At 44.7% G+C, this 24,452-nt stretch overlaps 2 protein-coding genes across 2 annotated transcripts; both read right to left on the bottom strand.

Annotated features, from left to right (window-relative positions):
- Positions 1-1,988: 1,988 nt before the first annotated feature.
- rhcga (Rh family, C glycoprotein a) lies at positions 1,989-7,053 on the bottom strand. Its single transcript, XM_084681738.1, has 11 exons — positions 6,786-7,053; positions 6,089-6,281; positions 5,392-5,542; positions 5,051-5,198; positions 4,729-4,895; positions 4,384-4,521; positions 3,794-3,930; positions 3,468-3,592; positions 3,251-3,324; positions 2,885-2,958; positions 1,989-2,711 (listed from the first exon to the last, which is right to left on the bottom strand). The coding sequence occupies exons 1-11, from the start codon at positions 7,009-7,011 to the stop codon at positions 2,678-2,680; spliced, it is 1,467 nt and encodes a 488-aa protein (XP_084537864.1). The 5' UTR covers positions 7,012-7,053; the 3' UTR covers positions 1,989-2,677.
- Positions 7,054-11,168: 4,115 nt separating this feature from the next.
- On the bottom strand, positions 11,169-23,229 carry fes (FES proto-oncogene, tyrosine kinase). The gene is made up of 18 exons (XM_084683133.1): positions 22,995-23,229; positions 22,716-22,889; positions 22,418-22,514; positions 21,732-21,915; positions 21,273-21,410; positions 21,020-21,139; positions 20,507-20,629; positions 19,231-19,417; positions 18,508-18,588; positions 16,009-16,218; positions 15,605-15,727; positions 14,957-15,010; positions 14,666-14,784; positions 14,249-14,343; positions 14,010-14,133; positions 13,406-13,566; positions 12,563-12,685; positions 11,169-12,230 (listed from the first exon to the last, which is right to left on the bottom strand). The coding sequence occupies exons 1-18, from the start codon at positions 23,217-23,219 to the stop codon at positions 12,088-12,090; spliced, it is 2,481 nt and encodes an 826-aa protein (XP_084539259.1). The 5' UTR covers positions 23,220-23,229; the 3' UTR covers positions 11,169-12,087.
- Between the last annotated feature and the right edge of the window lie 1,223 nt (positions 23,230-24,452).

Here is a 24,452-nt window from a genome sequence, read left to right as displayed (position 1 = left end):
ATTACAGGCTTTCTACAGCCTTTCAGATGGGCCAGCCCCCCCCCCCCCCCCCGGGGGACAATGGGGATTTGAGTGGTTTCACACACACTCCCAGGGTCATGTGATCCAGGAGAAGAGCTCCTTCCATTCTGTCCCAGTGCCGGTGTGTAAGTGTGCGTGCGTGCGTGCGTGCGTAGTCTGGTGTATGTCTGTGTGTGTATGTGTATGAGTGTAGGTGTGAGTGTGTGTAGTGTATAGTATGTGTGTGCAGTGTGTGCACTACTGCGGTCCCTGCCCACCTGCCTGTGCTCTTCACACTGGGGATTAACATGGACATCTCTGTTACAGTCCCCCCCTTCCTCTCTCACCTCCCGCCCCCACCGTTACCTCCCCCCCATGGCCTTGTTTGATTAGCTAGGAGAAGAGATTTGACCCCAGCACCCCTCTCACTTTCTCTCCAGGTCCTTCATAATTGTTGAGGCCCCAGTGGCACCCTCCTTCTCCTCTGGCTCCTTCTCCCCCTTCTCCTCCTCCTCTGGCTCCTTCTCCCCCTTCTCCTTCTCCTCTGTCTGCAAAAGCTTGGCTAACCAGAGAAATAGCCCCTTCCCTTTCTCAAAAAAATCTCTCAAAACTTCTCTCTATACCTCTCTCCGTACCTCTCCCCCAATAAGTGACCTGACAGTAGTCAGTAGTGATTGTACTCAAACAAGTCCCATCAGTACCATCCTGCACAGTGATGAAAGCACAGCTAAGTGTTTTGGAACCATCTGAAGTTGCTGTCCAGTCTTCTTGCAGTAGTGGCAGTGTCCAAGTTGATTAACGGAAGTTAAGTAATAACCTTGGGGTTTAAGCCATGTATGACCTATTCATCCGGTCACCCTGAGACTGCTCCACTCAATAGAGCTAGCGTTCAACTGTCAGAGGCCACAAAGCCTCTGTCCTGCCTGTGTGTTTAGACTTCATTATATGTCACGGTGATTGGTCAGGAAATGACCCTATTGACAGTTCTGTCCGGGGCTGACAGGGAATAATCACCATGACAATGCAAAAGGGTGGGGGTGGGGGGACTGAAATGACCACAGGGAACTCCTCCCCCCTCCAGCCTCGATTAGATCTGCTCAGCCCCTCTCTTTAGCCTGCCACAACCCACTCATTTGCCCTGATGCCAGAGGCTTGATTTGGACTACTACCTGGAGAGATATGTGGCAAACAAGTCAGATTCAGATCCAGATTCCAAATCCAGATTCAGATTTCAACTGAGTGTCATCTTTGACAGGGACAGTCACCTCTAGTTACATCTTTCTAACATCTTATCTATAAACAGAATTTTTGGCAGGCATGAGTGATATCTATCTGTAGAGGAAGCACCACAGTTATTCCATCAAACTTCTACAGAACTATGATGAATAGAGCAGCATTCTCAATGAGAGAGAACTATCTATCCAACAATTCAGATCAGTATGCGCTGCTACTGAATAAGGTATCTCAAAGTAGGGTGACAGAGAGAAAGAGAGAGAGATATGTTGTTGTGGTGACAGAGAAAGAGAGAGAGATGTTGTTGGGGTGACAGAGAAACAGAGAGAGATATGTTGTTGTGGTGACAGAGAGAAGGAGAAAGAGATATGTTGTTGGGGTGACAGAGAAACAGAGAGAGATATGTTGTTGTGGTGACAGAGAAACAGAGAGAGATATGTTGTTGTGGTGACAGAGAGAAGGAGAAAGAGATATGTTGTTGGGGTGACAGCGATGGATCTGTCCTTTCACCTCCTCCCACCAGCAGACTTGACTTAACACAAGAGTCTGACCCCTAAATTCAAACCATTGACCTCATTTCACCTGTTTGACACTTTCTTATAAATCAATCAATCTCTTACTATGAATCAATAGCTGCCCGGAGGTATTGCAGAGCTTGGGGTAGTGAATGTATTATTTTATAAACAAGTATGATGATTTTGAACCTGTGTTAGAACAGAAAGAGGAAGCCAGGAAATACATTTAACATGACTACATTTCTACATAACTATTTTATTTCAGTTAGAACATTTATTATACAGTTACTGAAACTTTAAATAAGCATAATATCTGGTAAACAAACAGATTCACATAAGACGACAAGAAAATGGCAGATGTCTGGAAAGTCATCCTAGTTACATTATCACAAAGTTAAGAAGGAAGCAATAGATCAGAGACAGAGTGCCTAAGTGTCATGTACAGATTGCTTTCAAAGCTACACACATCATCTGTAATCAAAACCTGAAAGTTCCATTGTTCTACTATAACTTCATCACTGGCTCGTAGTTTGAATACTGTAAATCTCCATCCCATACACTGTAATCAGAAAGTCACAAAGGCAAACATCTGATGAGATCTTAGAAAGGTACTCATGCTTTGTGCAAAAACAGCAGAACCTGCCTCAGAGCGGTTTGTTCATACATTCTTCACAGGACTGCATACATTTTTATTTAAATACTCTGGATAAATGTTATGTTGAGAGGCTTTACATGTTAAATTCAAATTTCTGGTGGATAGAAAAATACTCGGTTATATCTACAATTTCATCCTAATTCAATTCAGAGTCATGTCAACAGAGTAAAACCCTTGAAAACCAAGTTCACTGTAGCCATATGAGTGGGTCTGGAGTAGAGTCAGAATGTTCCATGAATGAGGTCAACAGAAGAGGAGTCAGCAGGTGTGTTCTCTAACTTTGCTCCACAGAGAAGTTGGACTCAGATCTGTCAGAGAGAAATGTCACACAAAGACAGAGAGTACAATGCCTCCATTTACATACATCAACACACTTTAAGCCGATGTCAACATACTTTATAATCAAAACATTTGAGTACTGAGTATTCTCAATATTATGTTATTGCTACTGGTCCTGCAGGGCGGGACTGTCTTAACTCACATGTCTTGGTGCTTGTGGGTCATGTGGTTGTTGTACTCTAGAATGGGAGGGATGCTCTCCTCATCCTCGGGCAGCTGTGAGATACACATACGATTAATGATTGCCACCACACCAACTACACCCAGACAAAAGTAAGCTAACATCATTCTCAAAATTAGACATTTAGGGTGAACAGTTTCTTAGTGAACATTTAGTCCACGAAGAAATCAACGTCATCCCTATGATCTAATATTATGTAGGTGCTCTGGATTATCCAATGTATTTTCTCTAAAATGAAGAGAATTTTGGTTTTTGAAAAGCCTATAGCACCACCTAGTGGGGATAGATGTAGATAATGACCAGCCGATAAGTGAGTGGGTTCCTCACCTCCCAGTACACCTCGTCATCAAAGCAGTTATCGTCAGCAGGATCTCCCCAGATGGGGAACCGGAGGATGAGACCTATATAGAGCAAGTTCCTTGATATTTAGAACATCAATACCATTTTTTTTATCTATTGACTTTATTTTATGTTTTACATATGGCTTTGTGACACAACCTAAGCAGACTGAATGGTCTGGAAATGCTCACACGGCCCCACTCACCAACTAGGATACCTCCAAAGATCCCAAAGACGATTGCCACACACATGGCACCAGCCTGGTGACCTCCCTGGGACCACACTGTCCGGTTCTCAAAATCTCCCTCAAAGTCAAAAGTATTGATCAACCTGGACGGGAAACAAAACCAAACCAGCAATCCAAAGTCAGATCTGGATAAATAAATGTCTGGGAGTCTCTGATAGATACAATGTAAATCTCTGTAGGTCAGGCTGAGCAATGCAATGAGAGTTCTGGTTGACTGGTAGGCAAATGGCCAAATGTTCATGTTTGGATAGTTTGACGAGGGCCCATCTAGCAGAGAGACTCACCCCTCGAGTGAGTAGACTTCCTCGGTTGCAGTCGCAGCAGTGATGGCTCCCACAATGGCGCCGATCACCCCGGGCATGGCGTGCAGGTTGTGGACCCCACACGTGTCCTGGATCTTTAGATGCTTCTCCAGGAAGGGCTGCGATTGGACGAGACATACACACCCTTTCATACTAAGCCTCTGGCTCTTTCATAAGCTCAGAGGACAACCTGTCGCAACTGCAGGTGGAATTCCAGCCTTTCTGGTCTCTATCTCATGGTTTGGAGGGGAATTTATAACCTCTCATTTCCTCCTAGTAAAGAATAGTTTATCATGCTAAGTGCAACTATACCCCCCCAGGGTAAGCCACCAAGCCAGTCAAATACTTTAGAGGCTCTGCTTTTGCACTTTTAATTAAACATAGTCTCTTCTTTAAGGAAAGAAGAAGATTGTTGTGAATATTATGACAGAGCATTCTTGTATTTCACCAATAGTCAGCTTCAGAAAAATATGTCCAGGGCTTATATCAGTAATGGTCATTGAGAATCTAGTTATGACTAAGAGTATAAGATAGTTTTGTGGTTGTTCTCCAGTCTCAGGAGCAAGACTCACCGTGATGAAGATGTAACCAAAGACAGACAGGATGCCACTGAGGAACCCAACGATCAAAGAGCCGTAGGGCATGATCATGAACTCTGCTGCCGTTCCCATGGCAACACCTGCCGCCAGGGTTGAATTCTGGATATGCACCTGCGAAGCAGAGGAACAGGTCAGTCACAAAGTGTAACATCAACATGTCAGTCAAAACAGAGATAAACTCAATAGTTAAAGAAATTGGCCGTGCTGGTATGACTGTAATCATAACAGTTAACACCCTTGACAGCAGTCATGTCTTTTATAACATGTAGACAATGAAAGACTAAATGTGTGTTCCCATGGAATGACAGGGGGAATTACCATGTCCAGTTTGCCCTTCTTCTGTGACAAGCTGGAGATGGCCACTGTGGTGAGGACAGAGGCTGCCAGCGCTAGATAGGTGTTCATGGCTGCTCGGTGCTGCCCATCTCCATGGTCTGTGATGGCAGAGTTGAAACTGGGCCAAAACATCCACAGAAACAGAGTGCCTACCCAGAGAGGAAACCCCACAACACAGAAATAAACTCACATGCAAACTCTTCTTCATCTTTGGTATGGATGCAATATTTAAAGATCAAGTGTAATTCATTATTACTAATATTATTGTTATTATTATTATATCAGCGCATAGTCAGTAACTCACCAATCATGGCGAATACGTCGGAATGGTAGACGGAACCATGTAGTCGTTTGCTTTGGTGCAGGTTAGGCCGATAGAGGACCCAGGAGATGCCCAGACCATAATATCCTCCGAAGGTATGGATGACCATGGAACCCCCAGCATCCTTAGCCTGAACAGACATAACCAGTTATTGACTATGAGAAAAGTAATGTCCTCCACCGAGTTACCTCAGCTCATTTGCTCAGTTGGTCTTCTCTTGAAACTTTGGTTCAAATTAAATTTTAATCATGAAATTGAGTTTGAATTAAATAATGCAATAAATATAGGGTTAGATAAACAAAACAATGCTTGATAAAACTCACATGAATCAGGTCAAGAATGATGTACTCTTCCACTGCGAACAGAGTGACACCAAACAGGGTCATGACTAACAGCTGAACTGGGCTCACTTTGCCCAGAACCGCCCCGTAAGCGATAAGACATCCAGCCACACAGAAGTCAGCGTTGATCATACTGTGCAGAGAGCAGAAAGGGGACATAGTCTTATTACTTTGATAGAATTTGCCATGTGTGGGTTAAAAAACAAGACCAACCAGATCGGTTATCTGTCATCTAATATGGGCCTTCACTCTGCTATGAGGAGAATGACAGTCCCATTAATAACACTTTACATAATATGTTTTAAACAGTTTCAAAACTGTGGAGGGAGTTCCCAGGATAGCTGGATTAACCTGTCATGTTAAAGTTTAGAGCTTATGAGTGAGACCTGTAACTGTTTTGTCTCGTTGGTTTGGCAAATGTCAATTGTCGATCTACAGTAGGTCTACATGCCTTCATCTATATTCTACTCTGACCAGAAATTGTTGTTTGGAACTGATTAATAGGAGTTTAATTAATTAATTTTAAATAACTGTAGATAACTGTTGCTTAGTGGGTAAACGTTTGACCTTTATTATTCAAGGATAGTGAACAAAGAAAAGCTACATAAATTGTTGTTTAAATAAAGTTAGCATTAAGTGTAAGAAGGCAACATTTTGATCATTCAATGTAGTAGTATACCTTTCAACACCGATGTTGATTTTCCCAGAGATGGGGTCAAGAGAATGGAACCAGCCCTGCATGAGAAGAGCCCATTGAAGGCCAAAGGCAGCAACAAGGAAATTGAAGCCAACCGCTCCAAAGCTGTAGCGCTTCAGGAAGGTCATCAGAAAACCGAAACCCACAAAGATCATCACATGGACGTCTTGGAAGCCTGAAGAGAGAGAGCGGGCAGACCAATACAAAATCAGAGGGCACATATGACAAGAATATGTCCAAGCACTTCCATTCTTGCTCAAATCATTACCCTAGCAAAGTGCCATTGATCTAATATTGACAATGGCAAGCTTAACATTGACACCAAACAGCATCCTGTCCATAGCCTTAATTTTCAGTGGGCCTAGGGACTTAAACTTCCAGGACAGGCATATTTTTGCTGGTGACTAGTAACAAAGAATACCAGCAAATGAGTATACGATGGTTGTGCGATTCAGCTAAAGTTCAGCCAGGAAGATACTAAACAAGAAGAAATAATGGGGTCTTGTAAAATACAGATCATTCCTTGACAATAACCACAGAAGTAATGTTAAAACTATGCACTTCTAGTCTTGGATTATCTGCTGCACTACTCATATACACTATTAGTAAATTGCTTTGGATAAAGTGTTATAAATAAATGTCCCTAATCAGCCCTGGGATAGTCAAGCCAACTACTTACTGGGATATCTGTAGTAGAAGTCGTTCTCGATATCGCTAGTTATGTTGTGGTCCTTCTTGTGTTCCACCCAGTGTGCGTCCGACTCCTCATCGTACCTGATGAAAACCCCAAAAAGGATGATCATAGAGATCTGCCACACAAAGCACACGACTGGCAGGCTGAGACGCACGTTGGTGTTCTTCGGTCGGCAGAAGTAGCCTCTGGCTCCCTCCACACAGTTCCCCATGGTATCTCTCTCTGTGAAGCTGATGGGACCTCCTGCTTTGCTTGTCTATGACCTTGGCTGTCTAGGCTGTACCTGCCAGCAGATATTTAAGGGCTGTTGGAGAGGTGTGTCCCCTGCGTCGGCCTGCCCTCCCTCACCCCTCCTGACTCATGCAGTCTGTCAGCAGCCCGTGCATGGGACAGCTTTCTGGAGCAGCATTCCACAAGTAGCCACGATCTGGAAGAGCAGGAGATCAGGAGGAACCTGCCACAGTCTTTGAATTATGTGCCTGTTATTCATAACTTGATTTGACCTTCAGATTCATACGTCAAAGAAGTTCAGATCCTAAGGAATCCTTTGAGTGCGCTTCTGTGTGCACTGGTTCTGTGTAGCCACTGAATCAGTCCCAAAAGTACAATCTGTGGGATCATGTAGAACATAATGAAAAATATGTACGACCACTGAAATACTGCAACAACTGTACACTTCTTTTTTCTATGAATCTACAGGAAATATACTGGTGAAGACATGCTCTGTGGCTGGTCCAGCTGAAGTATTATTTATTACAGACATTTCTGTATTTATGTTATAAGAGCCATGAAACTTCTGCGCACATGCATTCTATTTCTGTTCACTTGTTTTGTCTCTGAGGTGAAGAAGGACCCTTCCTTCATGTTCATCACATGTTCTCATAATAGGAACTCAACAAAGAGCATTCCAGAAACAATCAAGATTATCCCTTTATGTGGATACTTTTTCTTCAATTATGTTACAGAAGAACGGTTGTTTAAAGTTTGAATGCAGGTAGGTAGTCTGTTATCACAATGGGCAATCAGTCATATTCTAATCTCACATGGTACCATACACTAATGACCCAGCAGGATGCAGATGAACCAATAAAAAGCTGTAACCTAATTCAGATAGAGATGGTCCAGCCATTTAATTTATTTTATAAAAACTTTTAATTTATTTTATAAAACTTTGCCAGCTGCTTTTAAAGCACCCAGAATACATGTATCAGTGAAGGATGTATGTGTGGTCAAGGGTATACAGAGGTATACACATAATGCAAAGTGTTTTTCACAAATACACAGTAAATACGTAATTCTCAACCAACACTCAAGTAAAAAACATTTTATTACATTTCTTCTTTCTTCTTGTACAACGTATCTTTATTATCAGTACACATGCTTCTTTGATCACTACTAGAAAAACATTGTGAGCATGTGTGTGGACCTGGTATGAACACACGTGACTGGCACATCCCTTTGTATGCTGTATCCTCACTGCTTCCATGGGTAGACACGTGAGCATGAAGGTATATGCAGCTATAGAAAACTGAACTCAAACATCACTAATCATTTTGCATCATTCATTTGTTTATATCATTACTGGTGCAGTATCAACTGCACATTAAGTTTACATGAACACAATGAATGTTTTCATATTTGTTGATACTTATACTTCTTCTACAGACACTTTAACTGTTTCATTTGGACTCCACCAAGATAAACTCAAGTACCTACATTGTCTGTTAGTCTCTGTGTTATATGACATAGTCTTATATATTCTTGTCAATGTCAGCTGATCGAAAGGTATTCAATGCCCTTCTATAAGACCTCATTGGAATTGATATTGGAGAACTACAGTCCTGACGAACAAATGCTTGGTAGCCCTTACATGAGCCCAGGTTAATCCAAACTTCTGGAACTCTAAAGGACTGATTCTGCCACAGTGTACATGAAGAGTGCTAGTTAAATTAGCTCTCTTTTGGAAGTTGCTTTGAATAAAAGCATCTGTTAAATGCATACATGTAAATGTAATTTAGAGTACACAATTGTCCTTTCCTGCGAGTAATCTGAGGAATGATCTGAACACCAGGTATGGAACATGTGACAGAGAGACAGAATGGAGGCTCCAGATAGCTATCAGATAGAGACATTCCAGGGACTGGGTACAGTTGCGTCCTCCGCCACGGTCAAGCAGGTCATTCTTCCTGCGATGGTGGATGAGATCGTATAAGGGCCTGTCAATCAAAAGAATGACAAGCCACAAAATATTGAACAACAACACATTTGTGCTATCTTATATTTGTGTTCTGTTTTAACATTCTTTAATAAATATGTATATATATGTATATATATACACAGAAAACTGGGACTGCTGCTTTCCTGTAATCTTCACTTGGTTCAGATTTTTCTAAAATATTACAGGGCTGCCAACTCTCACACATTGGCCGTGAGACACACGCATTTCAACCAGTTCACATGCTCTCATGCCAAACCTTGTATTTCTCACGCTGTGAAGGCAACACCAACCAAGTAGTCCTGCAAACGTTGCAAACAGTAATGGACGAGGCGCAGGCATATGGAGTGAAGCAACATAGGCGTGCAAACACCCGTAAAAATCTTGTCTTGGGGGGGGCGGGGGAGCAGCAACATTTTGGTTGGCCCCACCAAATCTCACGCCAAGGTTTTTTTTTTTTTTTTTTTGGCAGCCCAGATATTACACAAATTACTTAAAGGGTTAACATGACAAACACATTTAATTCCCTTCCGTCACACTATCATATACAGTATATTTATGAATATCAGTTATAGTCACTGACTTAATAGCAGTGTGAGGCAGAATTGTTTCTGAGGCCAGGACTGACAGTCACCTGCAAATCTTGTTTTAAAGCTGAGGACGAGTATCAGTTTGTTCTATCTGAAAGAGGTGCTCATCAATCATCTCCTTACTGTACTGAAAGAAAAACAAAAGATGTTATCAGATAGGAGAAACAAGGTTTTGGGCTGTGTGTTGGCTAAGACCGAAGCTAACTTTGTGCTCATATCACACAGGAATTGTCCACAGTCCCAAAAGCTACAGCTGAATGTTAGGGTTAATCTCCTCATCCCCAAAGCCCTGCCAGCTGGGGCAACTCCAGAGGTGTAAGCAATGGAAGGTTGTTAGGGGGCACAGGCACAGACCAAATACAAGCCCAGACCAATTTCAGACACAGACCCATGGCCACGGGAACTAGGGGTGTTAAGGGTGCTGCATCATTTAAAATGATATGACTTGAAAATCCACCACCGCTGCACCGCCCCGCAATATTAAGGCCCCGCCCCCAGCACCCTCCTGATAAAATATGTTCCCGCGGCCATAAACAGACCCAATACAGACAGCACAGGCACAGACACAGACCAAATACAGACACAGCAGCACAGACTACATAGAGACACAGCCCAGGCAGTTACACCGCAGACACAGGCACAGACACAACGTAGACCCAGCATGGCACACACAGGTGTGCACACACAGGCGTGCAGACAGAATATATGCTTAACTGGTGAGGTGGTTTTGAGCTAGGACTAGTTGAGCAACATCAGAGCACTTTGCGTCTCACATGATCATATCATAAGACTGTCATGCCTATAGGAGTGACTCAAGAGTGACACTTCCACACACCCTGGCCTGAAGTCAATACTCCCCAGGTAGACTGGCTTACTTGCAGTGTCAGATAGGATCCAGATCAGTGGATATTTTGGCAAATGAAAAGAGACAGTTGATAGACAGTCTAAAGTGATTTAGAGATAACATTATGTAACAGGACAGGATCCTGCCAATGACTCTCCACATCGAAACCCAAGGAACCCCATTCTGCTTCAGCAACGCCTGTGTGAGCTGGCTATGTTCTGCATGGGAACTAGATGTTGGCATAATGACAGGGTGTGGGTTTCTATTTCAGAGTGTATTGACTGAGAACATATTATACTTTACAAGCTGTTGGAAGAAGTCAGTGAGGCTTATGCACAGAGACTGTTGCATTTTATTCCACTGTGAACACCTTTTGACCCCTTCCTCTCATTCGTGATTGACACAAAGAGTGCCAGAGCCACCTTCTGTTAATCCTCTCAGCCGCAACATGGCTGCTGTCTGAGAATGACATGTCTGTGGGTGTGGTTGAGTTGATATTCCAGACAATAATGAAGGGTTCTGTTTAGCAATAAGTGAAGCTCACTCCATCTGAAGGTGTCAGAGCTGTAGAGGGCATGGAGGTTAATGGTATATTCAAACTTACCACAAACTTCTAGTGATTTGTTGGTGATTGCTAGTTTGTAAATCTTTCTAATATAATAAAATCATATAATGATAATATGCACACAAGAGTACAAACTACAGTAAATAAAAACTCATTTTGGTCCTAAAATCTAATTATATTTAATATTGTCGTAACATTTCACAACATGTGTTCAGCAGTTTTTAAACAATACATTCAGTCCCAAAATACAAAAAAAACACAATAATATAATATCATAATATCACATAATCAAATACAAAACATACCTTCAGAGAAATCGTAGGTAATCAAAAGGTATTCATAATGAAACTAGGTGACTGGTGCACCGGAGCTTGTATAGTAAACAAGAACTCAAAGTGATTGGTAAATCTTCTCCATATATTCACCCAAACCTGCACACTAGAACTGGTGACACTTGTCATATGAAAGAAAGGTTGTCTAACACAGACAAATTCAAATTGGACCATCACTCATCATTACTGCAGGCTGCAGTAGACCAAGTGTGATGCCTTTGCAAGACAAGGGAATATGTAAACACATGTTTGACTACTGCATGTACAAACTCTTTAAACCCTGTGAATATACATGTTACAACATTAAAAGTATTTCTAGAATGTAATACATATAAAATAAGAAATAAAATCATATCAAACATGACATCAAAAACTGTTTAGAACTCTATTTTCAGGAACACAACTTTCAATGATAATTTCAGTCCTCCTCGGTTCACCTTCCTGTTCAACTGTTGAGACCAACATTCAAGAGGTGTAAAGTGTGTCATTGAAGTGCGACTGCCATTTTAACATTACAGTCCCTTTTGGGCAAATCAATGATGGTCCCAGATGACAGTCTGTGACCAGTGACAAAAGGGCTGCATCATTCAGGCCTCTGCCAATACAGCCCTACAACTGACTGATGGTACTTTTGAATGTATGATCTAGTTTGTAAAAGTGGAACTGAGGATGTGGGTGCTACTTATTGATTCTACAAATGTATGTAAAAAGTAGTCAAATCCATGAATGATGGCACTTAGGCTATGTCACAGTGTTGCACAAGGTGTTGAGCTTGGACCTGAGTTGGCTGAAGGACGGGCGTGTTTGAGGTGTGTACTGCCAACACTCCTTCATCAAGCTGTATATGGCAGGTGGGCAACCATGAGGTATGGGCATCTGGTATCCTAAGAAACAAAGACAACTTTAAAGGGGTACTTCACTATTTTAAAGAAAGTGAAAAACTAAATTTTTTTAACAAGTAAAGTAATACTAGTAGTAATAGTCAAAAGGTAACAATTTCACAGAATGTAAATCAAATTGAATAGTTGTCTCCAGCCGTAGTTATTATATATCAAAGACAACCCCCACCACACACACACACACACACACACACACACACACACACACACACACACACACACACACACACATAGCTGATCACTGGGCAGGGGAACTGTTGAGTTCCAGTTCTGAAACACACACACACAGAAACCAACACACTGCCAAACACACACACCTTTCTCCAGTTCATCCCTGGTCTGCTGGTTGGTCATGCTGGTGTAGGGAACCATTCCTCTCGAGAAGGTCTCCCACAGGAGAACCCCGAAACTCCACACATCGCTCTCCGAGGTGTAGCGCCCTGAAAGGACAGCCAGGGGGCAGCATTGGCATATATACTCATTCATGACCATGATACTTGAAAAACCATTAAGCCATTATGAAAGCTCATGTCAATATCCCCCTCTTGTCCACATCCCAAAGCTACAGAGACAGACCTTTCTGTGGATGTTTGGCATGTCTGCTCTTAGTATAGTGGCTACTCTCAGTTGTTTTGACAGCTATTGGGGCTGCATTCCAGTGTGTTGCATCACAACCCATCAGATAGCTCTGTGAGCAAGAGTTAGATGTGCTCATACACTCCCACAGTACAGCCACGGAAAGCTGTCTGCCTGACACACACACACACACACACACACACACACACACACACCTACAGCTGGCTGATCACTCGGCAGTGGAATTATTCCACTGTTCCAGCTCTGAGTGGGCACATTGCACTGTGGGGTACAGTCCCTGAGTTAGCTGTAGCTTAAGGTGAGTGGAGGCAGATATATATTGATGAGCATGGGAGAGGGCAGGAATGTAGGAAGGAGGAAACAATGTTAAGGGGATGGATGAGTGGAGGAAAACAGAGATGAATGGAGGGAGTAAAAAGGGGAGGAGAGAGAGCAAAGAAGTGATGGAGGAAAGCATGAAACACAAGATAGAGACTGAGAGAAAGACAGGGAGTGAGAGACAGGAAGGAAGAGGAGGCGACAGCTGTGTGTGGTGCAGAGTCTCGCAGACAAACAGCTCCTACCAAAGTTGAGGGCCTCGGGGGCCGTCCACTTGATAGGGATCTGCCTGAGACCCCCAGTGGAGGAGGCGTACACCCCGTCCTCCTCCTCCCTCGACATCCCAAAGTCACTGATCTTCACCAGGCTATTCTCGCCCACCAGACAGTTCCTCGCTGCCAGGTCACTGTGGATAGAGACAGAGAGATAGATATGAGCAGGTGTAGTGAGCGAAGACGCGAGGAGGAGCAGAGAAGGTGAATGTTGCAGAGACAGGTACACAAACAGGGAATGAGAGAGGAACACAAATTGCAGTTAGAGTTTCAAATTAATTTGTGGGGAGGAGGAACATTATTAAATGATGAGCCCCTTTGAAAGAATAAGGCTGCTTCATCTATAATGTGTAACTCTGGCAGATTTGCCTGGCTGTAATGTATGCATGCTCAGAGGAAGCATTCATCTCACAGGAAGAAAAAATGAAAGCAAAACATTTTAAAACAACTATTGAGGTCTAGGTCATTTACAATGTTAAACGTAACTTGTTCATATATTCATTCATTTGTTCAAGGATTAATTCACTTATGGACAGAGTAATTGATTTATTGATTAATTCATTCAGCGCTCTCTCACCGATGGATGCACTTTTTGCTCTCCAGATACTCCATGCCTGCGGCCACATTCTCCGCCATCTTAACCAGCATTTTCGACTTCAGATTTTGACCTTCACTGCGCAAGAAGGACAGAAAGTCTCCCCCTGGAAAAAAACACACACACATACGAAACAGACACAGACACAAGGTTAATGAGGGATGTAGAGGGTGCAGCGACCGGCTACTGCTGTGTCTGTGGTTTCCAGAGCTGACACTGACCCTGGACCAGCTCCATGATGATGTAGATGGGCTGCTTCTGTGTGCACACACCAATTAGCTTCACGATGTTGGGATGATCATACTGCTTCAGGATCCTGGAGGTCAGAGGGAAAGGATGGAGGGAGGGAGGGAGGGAGGGAGGGAGGGAGGGAGGGAGGGAGGGAGGGAGGGAGGGAGGGAGGGAGGGAGGGAGGGAGGGAGGGAGGGAGGGAGGGAGGGAGGGAGGGAGGGAGGGAGGGAGGGAGGGAGGGAGGGAGGGAGGGAGGGAGGGAGGGAAACAAGTGAGATGAAAAAGAGAGAACCGCATCCTGACATGTACAAAAATCATATGAATGTTTCCTGTTGACAGTTGAACAACATGACAGTTAACATTTCAGTGTACGCATGCATGTGTGTCTGTCAGTGTGTGTGACTAACCGAGCCTCCATCAGGAACTTATTCTTGTGTTCTGGGGCTAGGTTCTCCCTGCAGGCTTTCACAGCCACAGGGGTGTTATCACAACGTAGACGGCCACTGTACACTTCTCCAAAGTTACCCTGGCAACACACAACACCAGAACATCATGCTTGAAAAACAAGCTTGGTTACTTTAGCATACAACCCAGGACACACACACTACTATTTGAATGAAACATGGTTAACTTGGCTGGTGTATGTGTACTCTAGGTATTATATTGCTGCCTTCCAGCTAGCAAAAAGATAAACCCACCCGGCCAATACTTTGACCCAAGATGACATCATCGTGTTCCAGAACCCACTTGTCCTACAGATAGGAGAGTGGAATGGGAGGCAAAGGGCAGAACGTGAAGAGAAAAGAGTTGGAGAGAGAGACAAAGAGAGCAAGAGGAGATGTCATTGAAGCAACACACAGACTAGTCACTCTCTTTGACCTGAGACAATGAGTGTCATGGAAGCCAGTCAGACAAGGGCTGCATGTGTGATCTCACACTGCATGGTCCTTCAAGCCACTTGCAACAACCTGCCACATAGAGGTATGAGTGTGGTGTGAGAGAGAGAGAGAGATAAAGAAAGTGAAAAGGGGAGGAGAGAGAGGGATATGGGGAGTTTTGTGGTAATTTGACAGCATAATGGTATATGCCACCCTAGAGGACATTTGAGACAAGACAGAGTAGTGTGGGCATTTATGTGGTTTTCCAGAGTGTTAGGAAGTGAGAGTGAGTGTGTAAGCAACTTGGGATCTCATTCAAATCAAATAGATCCTAAGTGAGCACAGAACACACAGGCAGCTGGCCTGGCATACGCACACTCACACACCCGTCAAGACTACATAACTACACATCCTTGAGCGTGTGCGTGTGCTTATGAGTGAGTGTGTGTGTGTGTGTGTGTGTGTTACCTTTAGGATAGGTCTCCTCAGGATGATGTCACTCCTCTTGGTGATTGGTTGATTGGAGGACACCAGATGGTGCATCAGCAGAGGGACATTCAGAAAACCCTCTCCATCCAGACGGTATATATTCTACGCAGACACACACACGCACAAATATAAATCTCAGTTTTGTAATAAGTGATCACCCACTGATACTTAATGTCCTGTATAGTTATAGAACCGCCCACCCACATACACACAACCCCCGTCCCCCCACCTCACCCAGACACAAACATAACCCCATCAACCTTCTCCCTCCCCCTCCCCCCTCCCTCTCTCTCTCTCTCTCTCTCTCTCTCTCTCTCTCTCTCTCTCTCTCTCTCTCTCTCTCTCACACACACACACACACACACACACACTCCCTCACTCACTTCAGACTTCTGGATGAGGAAGTGTCTGCAGGATCCCTTCCAGTGGACTGAGAGGACGTACTCCTGCTTGCCCTGGCTCTGGCGGACCAGGAAGTCCCCATCGCTGTGCAGCAGCTGCTGCACCTCCAGCCTGGGGACGGCACCGTGGTACCAGGCCTGCTGGCACAGAGGCCGCTCCACCTCCGGCACCGCCACGACCGCGGGCGGCACCTGAGCAGCACACGCAAAGTAGTGTTAGGAAACCAAAAACTCGAAACATATGCTACTTCAGTGACTCACGCATGCATGCACACACGTACATACATACTTTAGTGAAGCACACTTACATGCATGGATACACGTACACACACACACAGACCAGACTGTTAGGTATTACAGGTTTTAGGGGGTGGTGAGGTATTTTGTAACGGGTCACCCGGAGGGCGGTGGGTGTTGTTTAACACACACACACACACACACAATCACAGGTCAAACTGTTTGATCCAAAGGTTCATGGTTGTGTACGTGTCAGTACTTCTGGCTAAATTGTCTGTGTGCTTCTGCTTCTACATGTCCAGGTTCCATGTGCGTCCCAGCCGGGTCAGTTTCCCACACTCTGCTGCGGTAGTTCTGTTCCCTACTGCCTCGTCTTTCTCTCTGTTCCTTGCTGTGGCTGTTGCATGTTCTTTGTATTTTATTTTTGCCTACCTGTTTTTGGATTCCCCCTTTTGTGTTTTTTTGGACAGAGCTTTGCATTCAATGCATTCGAGTCCTTCTCTTGTCCTGACAGTACGAGCATTAATGTTTTCTTTGCGTTGACTATAAAGTCAAGTACGGCTCTGTTCTATTCAGTCAAGCGGTGAAGCTTTGAAAAGTGTTCCTCTATCACAAGATCAGATTCACCTTTTGTGAAAGAAAATTCTTGCTGGACTGTGTAGATTGAACATAGTCGAAGATGGCAGTTGCAATTTCATTTATTAAGACTATACAATTACATGTTTAAACAAAGCTTTGTTGATCAGTCATTAACAAAGGAGGTGCCATCCACACAGATCGTTCGTAAGAGTGACAGAGACTATCACACATGGTCAACCTTATATAAACTTTAGATCAATGGCATTCTGTAAGGTCAATCAATCAGTATGGCAAACTCTGTGATTGGCTCACTCAACTTAGTGACAGCGTGAAACAGTACATCTCCACCAAGAGTCCCAGAGTTCTTTGTTGTCACAGCTCTCTCCAGAGCAGTAGATAATAAAGCCACAGGGGTTGACCAGTTAAATGGTCGACTGACCTTTGTGTGACCATCTTCAAACAAGAACTTAATTAACATCACCTATGAAACAGGAAGAGTCAGGGCAGCTTGATCCATTTATCTATCTCACCACAGGCGACAAGAACAATACAACCAAACCCACATTGTCCTTAGACCAACTGTCTCTTCGACCCAGGTGACAAGAACTCATGTTCTTGTCACCTGGGGTTGTCCACCAGGGCAAGCTGCCCAACTCAACTTCATTATCTTCCCTTCCTGTCTCTTACCAATGAACATAGAACATTATAGATTTCATACACATACATATATGCATATGACCAAAATTCTACAACACTATCAGGAAGGAAATCACCATTGATGAGGGCCAACAGACCTTACAATGTAGCAATTAGAACCACACTAACTCTGGGGTAACAGTAACACAATTACAATGCAGAGTTAAATAACTAATGTACCACTTTAGCACAACTACAAACACACTATCAGGACAGATCTATTGACATGACAGCCACTGTGCTGGAGGGTGCAGTCTCTAAGTGGACCACACTCGTGACGGCCATCCGACAGCACCCTTCACTGGCCCAGACAACATGACGCCTCTTCACTGTCAAATGCCTGGGAGGTGAAGTGACATTCACAACGTTACTCAGATCAGAAGATTAGACATGCTAGTTAATGAAGTTAACTTTGGATACAAGAGCCTGACCGACAAGTAAATGAGTCTCTCTGCATCTGTTGTAGATATTTTGGTCATATGCATATATGTATGTGTATGAAATCTATAATCTTCTATGTTCATTGGTAAGAGACAGGAAGGGAAGATAATGAAGTTGAGTTCAAAGGAATGTGAGGTGCTGATGTCTCTGTGGGCAGCTTGCCCTGGGGGATGGGTGAAGCATCTTACATGGCCTTCTGTCTGTCTAGGTCGAGTTCAGATGTTCTACCACAAGGTGCTATAAACTTATGTAGGAGTAAACCTACCTACCTAAGACATCTAATTACACTCTACTAATTTCCTACCCCACAAGTTCTTCCTACCACTGTATGGTACCAGCGCTGAGCCTCAGAACCCTCAGAGAACACCTGTCCAAGAGTCTGCTGTGGCAGGGGGACGGTGCCTTGTCAGTATGTTGAAGTGTATGTGTCTTCACTGTCAGTGTGTGCGTGTGGTGTGGGGTGTGAGGTGTGTGTGTGAGGTGTGTGCTATTGTGTGTGTGTGTGTGTGTGTGTGTGGCAGGACTGACCGTGTATTTGGGTTTGAACATGTTACTGAGGTGGTTCATGATCCCATCCATGCTGCTGGGAACCTTGTATCCATCCTTCTCCTGGAACACACAGCACCACCACGTTTACACTCTTCACGTCTCAAACACATCCACGACAAACATGTTCAATGCAGGTACTTCCAAGGTTTTTGCCATTTGTGCTTGGCATTGTTTACATTTTATTCATTTAAAACATTCTGTCACGAGGCACTGCAGAAGCATGAAAGTCAGCCCACAGAGAGGGAGATCACGTTTCACAGTTCAGTCACCTGGCAGGTCAGGTGAGGGTTTCTACATCCTACTACCGCCACTCTGTGCAGGGCCTCGTGTCACAAGAACAACTGATTAAACGATACTCAGAAATTCCTTCGGAACAGCAAGCAAAACCAGGTAACCTTGGAGACGCGTGTCAGCGTGAAGCGCCAGGTGCGGGTTATCTCCCAGATGAAGAACACTGACTGGTTCAGTGAGTTTTGTTCTGTCACATGATCCTGGATGTGACAGAACACCTGTCCTACCACACATGCAACTGACAACACTACTGTGGGATTATGAAACATTGTAAGAGACAGAGAGTATCAGTCAACACAACACAGGGTCACAATCCCAAAGTGAGATGGAGAAGTAGATAATAATGACAAATAGCGATAGAGAAGTCACATGACAAACAGGAAAAGAAGAGCTAAAGAGGGAGATTCTTACACTGAGGGAGAGGGAGGCCCTGTCCTCTTCCAAGCCAGGGACAGGGGGGGCGTCTCGGGCTCCCAGCCACTCCAACTTCTCCTTCAGCATTATCCTCTGGGCCTCCAGTCTGGCTCGCATTCCCAGGGACAGTGCCACCTGCTGGCGACTCTCCTCCAGTGCGTGTCTCTTACTGAACTGGTACACCCTGAAGCCAAAGACACAAAGAGACAGCTAATGTTGTATTTCATAGATGATCAAATCTCCTAGTTGGTTTTCACAGAACTAACTCGCCATTCACAAAGAACAGTCTGGAAGTGAGACATTGAGAAGCACATTAGGAAATGTGTTCCTGTTCTTTCCTAATTAATGTACAATATGACCTCAATTTCAACTCATTAAGCGTGACATTCTTATTGGCAGATGAGTTATTCTTACACAACATCCTACATAAACATGAGGAGGGGCTCCCTCAGTTGAACGCTGCCCCACAACACTAAACGATAGTGAACCACATGTTTAAAAGAGTCCCAACCAGCACAAGTAGCCACTCCCTTCCAAGACAGCGTTGATGCCCAGTGTTTCATCAAACTCAGTGTTCTGCAGTTCCCACGTCAACACTGAGAAGCCCTGCTCCATCTGGCACCCCCCCACCACCACCCCCTCCCCAGCACTTCCACAACCTCCCCTCCCCACCAACTCCACTGCCATCCCCCAGCAGCTCATTCTAAGCTGCATGAGCTAACTAATGAGCTCCGAAGCCCCCTGCCGACTGGAAGAGGTCCTAATGACACCAGACAGCCATGGAAATCAAGACAAATAAGAAGAGAAAGCACCCCCACCACACACACACACACACACACACACACACACACACACACACAACACACAACACACAACTACTTATCTCAGATTCAGTCCACTGTCCTCCTAAGATCCTTTACTACAGGTGAGATGTACACATATAACAACTTGCGGTTTGGTGACGTGATTGTTGTGTACAGTATGTATTGTGTTGTTGTGTGGTGTTGTGTTGTATTGTTGTGATTCTGTGTTATTGTGTTGTGATGGTATGTTCTGCTGTTATATTGTTGTAATGTGTTGACATGCTGTGTTGTTGTGTTGTGAGGCTGCGTTGTTATATGGTTGTGATGGTATGCTGCGTTGTTATATGGTTGTGATGGTATGCTGCGTTGTTATATGGTTGTGATGGTATGCTGCGTTGTTATATTGTTGTAATGTGCTGTGTTGTGATGCCGTGTAGTTGCGTTGTTGTGTTGGTGTGTTGCTTGGTCACCTCTGTCCCTTTCTGATGTCCTCCTCATCAGCCTCCAGCTCCAACTCCAGCTGGTTCACATAGGCCTGCTGGTAGCCCACAGAACCAGCCAGGGACAGCAGCTCCTCCTCCACCGCAGTCAACCTGAGGGAGGGAGGGAGGGAGGGAGGGAGGGAGGGAGGGAGGGAGGGAGGGAGGGAGGGAGGGAGGGAGGGAGGGAGGGAGGGAGGGAGGGAGGGAGGGAGGGAGGGAGGGAGGGAGGGAGGGAGGGAGGGAGGGAGGGAGGGAGGGAGGGAGGGAGGGAGGGAGGGAGGGAGGGAGGGAGGGAGGGAGGGAGGGAGGGAGGGAGGGAGGGAGGGAGGGAGGGTAACTGTTAAAGTCCCATAGTATAAAAGCCAAGTACCACTATCAGTCAGTCAGAGTTATGGACTGTGGATATGGACATGTAGTGTGTATGGTGTGTGTGTGTGTGTGTGCGTGGTGTGTAGACATGTCACTGTGTGGGTTTAAGTGTACGTGTGTGTTTGGACAGACTTGTGCTGGATCCCCTCTACAGTGAGCTCATTCATCTCCAGCTCTCCAGCAGTCAGCCAGTCTGTGTCCTCCAGCAGGGCACAGTCAAACTCCACACACACTGGAAGCTCCCCAACAGACCTACACACACATTCACACATGTAAACATAAATGCATGCATGTATACACACAAAATAACACACATCTGTACTCCAGTGTTGACCAGCAGGATGGTAGACAGTGGGTAGAAGGATGGTTGGTGGTAACTAGTGACCTATTCTGCTGAATGAAGCTCTCATACTCCTTCTCAGGCTCAATAGCTTTCAGGGCTGTGGACATCTCCCTATGGATGGACAACACCTCCTGGTGGAGCAGGCTGGACATGTCAAAGTACTCCTGCAGAATCTCCTTCCTGGGTCAGAAGTCAGAAGAAAGTTGGTTGCGGAAATTTTGTTGGAGTTAACATTGTTACACCAGCAAACTTCCAGTACAGCTGGGAGGAAGTGACCACACCAGCACAAGAGGAACACAGTGTTTTATATGATTACGCAAACTACAGTCTTTGACACTCATGCCCGTCACGTTCACTCTCTTTAAGTCTCTTTCTCTTTGGAATGTCTTTCATTTTTACCATCTCTCTTCCTGTCTCTAGCATTCGTTCACTTTCTTCGTCTCTCTGTCTCTCTCTCCTACTCTTTCTCTTGTACACACAGCCACACACAAACACACTCACAGAACAAGCACCATCTCCTGTTGCAGGTGTTGCAGTGCGCTGAGCAGGGCTGGCTGTGTCTGGCTGTAGTGGTGTTGATGAAACACCTGGGCAGCTCTTACAGACAGCACATACTCATTGTGAACCTGGTGGAGACGCAGGGTAGCCTTGACGTAGCGCTCCCGAGCCTTCTCACGGTCTTTATCTAGTCGATAGGATACACAAACACACACACAATGGAGACACACACACAAATAAAACATCAGGGACACACACACCAAGAAGAAACACAAAATGCACACATTACAAAGCGTGGACGATGAATACATAGAAGTGAACTGATTTTAACTGATTGAATTTAGTGGACCCATTTCTATGTTGTTCTGGAATAGGAAGTAATGTTTCTCTAAAGTGAAGCTAAGCACTGAAATTATGTTCCACTTCCCAGTGTGGGACAGTGAGAGTAAGAGTGGTTATGTGTGTGTGTGTGTGTGTGTGTGTGTGTGTGTGTGTGTGTGTGTAGCCTATTTAGACATGTAGCCCTGCCTGCAACTGAAAAAAAACTAAACTACGTACTCTACTCAGCTACATGTGTGTGTGTGTGTGTGTGGGTGTATGTGTACAGGATGTGTGAAGTGTGTGATTTGTGTGTGATGTTTTTAATGTGTGTAGTCTGTGAGGTGTGTGGTGTATGTGATAGTGGGCACCTTTACTGGCCTCCTGGTGTTTCTTTTTGGCCTGGGCAGCTTCCCTCCCAGCCTGCCTGTAGCTAGCCTTCAGTCGCTCCAGCTCTGTCTGGGTCACCTGCACCCCCCCCCCCACACACACACACACACACAATAGCCGTTAACACCCCCACCTCACTTCAGAGGAAAACAAACACCTCACTCTGTGAGTGTGGCGGTTTTTGTAGTTGTGTGTGTGTGTGAGAGAGAAAGAGAGAGAGAGAGAGAGAGAGAGAGAGAGAGAGAGAGAGAGAGAGGGGAGGGAGGGAGAGAGACAAACCCTGCTTAGCTCCAGGCTGAGATGACTCCACTGCTCTCCGTAGGTCTTCCTGAGCTGCTGCTTGTCTCTGATGAGCAGGGTCAGCTTGCTGACGGGCCCAGTCAACAAGTCCTCCGACCGCCGACGCATCACTCGGCTGAGACCCTCTGTCTGAGACACCAGCACACCCCACGACTGGGGAGAGTGGGAAGGGAGAGACTCACTAGCTACTATCGATGTCAGCCAGTAAACAGTCAGTTAGCAGCTAGTGAGCAGTTAGTAAGCAGCCAGTGAGCTCACCTTGTTGAGCTGGCTGATGTAGTCGAGCCCCCCGCCCGGCTGGGGCCCGTCCAGCCTCTCTACCAGAGACGCCATCTGGTGCAGCTGGGCCGAGAACTCCCGCTCGCTCTTGGCCCGCTGGCTCATCCACTTCTTCATGACCTCCATGAGACGCAGCTCTGAGTCCTGCAACCTCATGAGGGAGGCGTGTGCCTGTGGGCACCACAGGTCCTCCCCAAAACCCATCTCGATGTGATAACCCACACAGCTATGAAAACACACACACACCATTCAAATTGACAATGGTGATATTTCATTATGGTGTCTTGATACACAAAACATGATGGGGTGAAAAAATTGCTTTACTCAAATGCACAATGATGGCTTCAGGTGTGAGGTTTGTTGGCTGACGTAAACAGATGGCTATGTACTTTAATTCAATTATGGCCAGACCACTACAAGACATATCTAAAAGTGTGTACACAAGATGTGTTTCACTTCCTATCGGTTGATTTAAAATGGAGATAGTGAATATTTTATGATACAAAACTTCCTGTTAGAATTAGAGAACTGTAGAGCTCTAAACTGTTTTTGGCTCTCAGATTTGTGTCACTGCCTAAACCAAATTCCATACTATAAAAAAGTTTGACAAAGTATTAAAGCTTATGACACTCTTTAAATAGAGGGTGTAAGTGTATGTATGGAGTATCTATGAAAAAAAAAAAGATCTGCAATGCTATTTTGAATTGGTCTTCTTGTCACCCCCTCCTCAAACATATTCATAAAGGTTATACATTATGTTCTACTGTACCATACATAAGTTTACTTGTGTTAATTCATCCGGCAACCTCAGCTTCATTCAAAAAGCGCTGTCAACCAAGCGGGTCATGAAAGTTTCACCAACGGATGGTTACATCGTTCAGACAAATGATAGATACTTACCTCGCGTATTCTCTACCAAACGATCCGCTTCTCTCTTATCCAACGTTTTAGCTTGACACTTAGGCTACACATTTATTATAACGATGCTGGCTTGTCTAAGACGCATTTACCTAAACAGCAGGTCGTTTCAACAACCAACATCAATCTTAAAAACAGGAAACGACCTTGCTTCTGCATTGCAGAGAAGCAAGAACACCGATCCTCGGACGAGTCGCCACTAGCCTATACGGTAAGGTACATAGCGAATGCGTCAGCGGCATGGTTAATTATAATAGGTATTAAAGCAAATTGACACGCCGCATGCGTCTATAACGTAATAATTAGCAAACAGACTTAATTAATTGTAAACATTTGTTAATAGGCCATTACTAACAAGGCCTGTCCAATACTAAATGTTTTCCTTAAAACTATGGCAGTTGCGACGTTTATTAAAATCAGAATAATTCACTTTGCTGCACACCGGGCACAATACCCATGTGTTGAACAGGCAGCACACAAGTTGCTTTGTTTCGGTGACTAGCATTTGTTGAGCGATGA

This window comes from Hypomesus nipponensis, chromosome 19 (genome assembly GCF_054491055.1).
Source record: "Hypomesus nipponensis isolate SF chromosome 19, ASM5449105v1, whole genome shotgun sequence".
NCBI lineage: Eukaryota > Metazoa > Chordata > Actinopteri > Osmeriformes > Osmeridae > Hypomesus > Hypomesus nipponensis.
The sequence above is the reverse complement of the archived record's forward strand: the minus strand, read 5'-3'. Positions and strand labels throughout refer to the sequence as shown.

Coding starts and splice junctions, on each gene's coding strand:
- rhcga (XM_084681738.1), bottom strand. CDS start 7,011: ATGGGGAACTGTGTGGAGGGAGCCAGAGGCTACTTCTGCCGACCGAAG. Junction 5,199..5,391: donor TCATTCTTGACCTGATTCAT/GTGAGTTTTATC, acceptor ATGTCTGTTCAG/GCTAAGGATGCTGGGGGTTC. Junction 3,931..4,383: donor TTGGTTACATCTTCATCACG/GTGAGTCTTGCT, acceptor GTCCAATCGCAG/CCCTTCCTGGAGAAGCATCT.
- fes (XM_084683133.1), bottom strand. CDS start 23,219: ATGGGTTTTGGGGAGGACCTGTGGTGCCCACAGGCACACGCCTCCCTC. Junction 19,418..20,506: donor GACATCAGAAAGGGACAGAG/GTGACCAAGCAA, acceptor CTTTGGCTTCAG/GGTGTACCAGTTCAGTAAGA. Junction 13,567..14,009: donor AGCAAAAAGTGCATCCATCG/GTGAGAGAGCGC, acceptor CTCTATCCACAG/TGACCTGGCAGCGAGGAACT.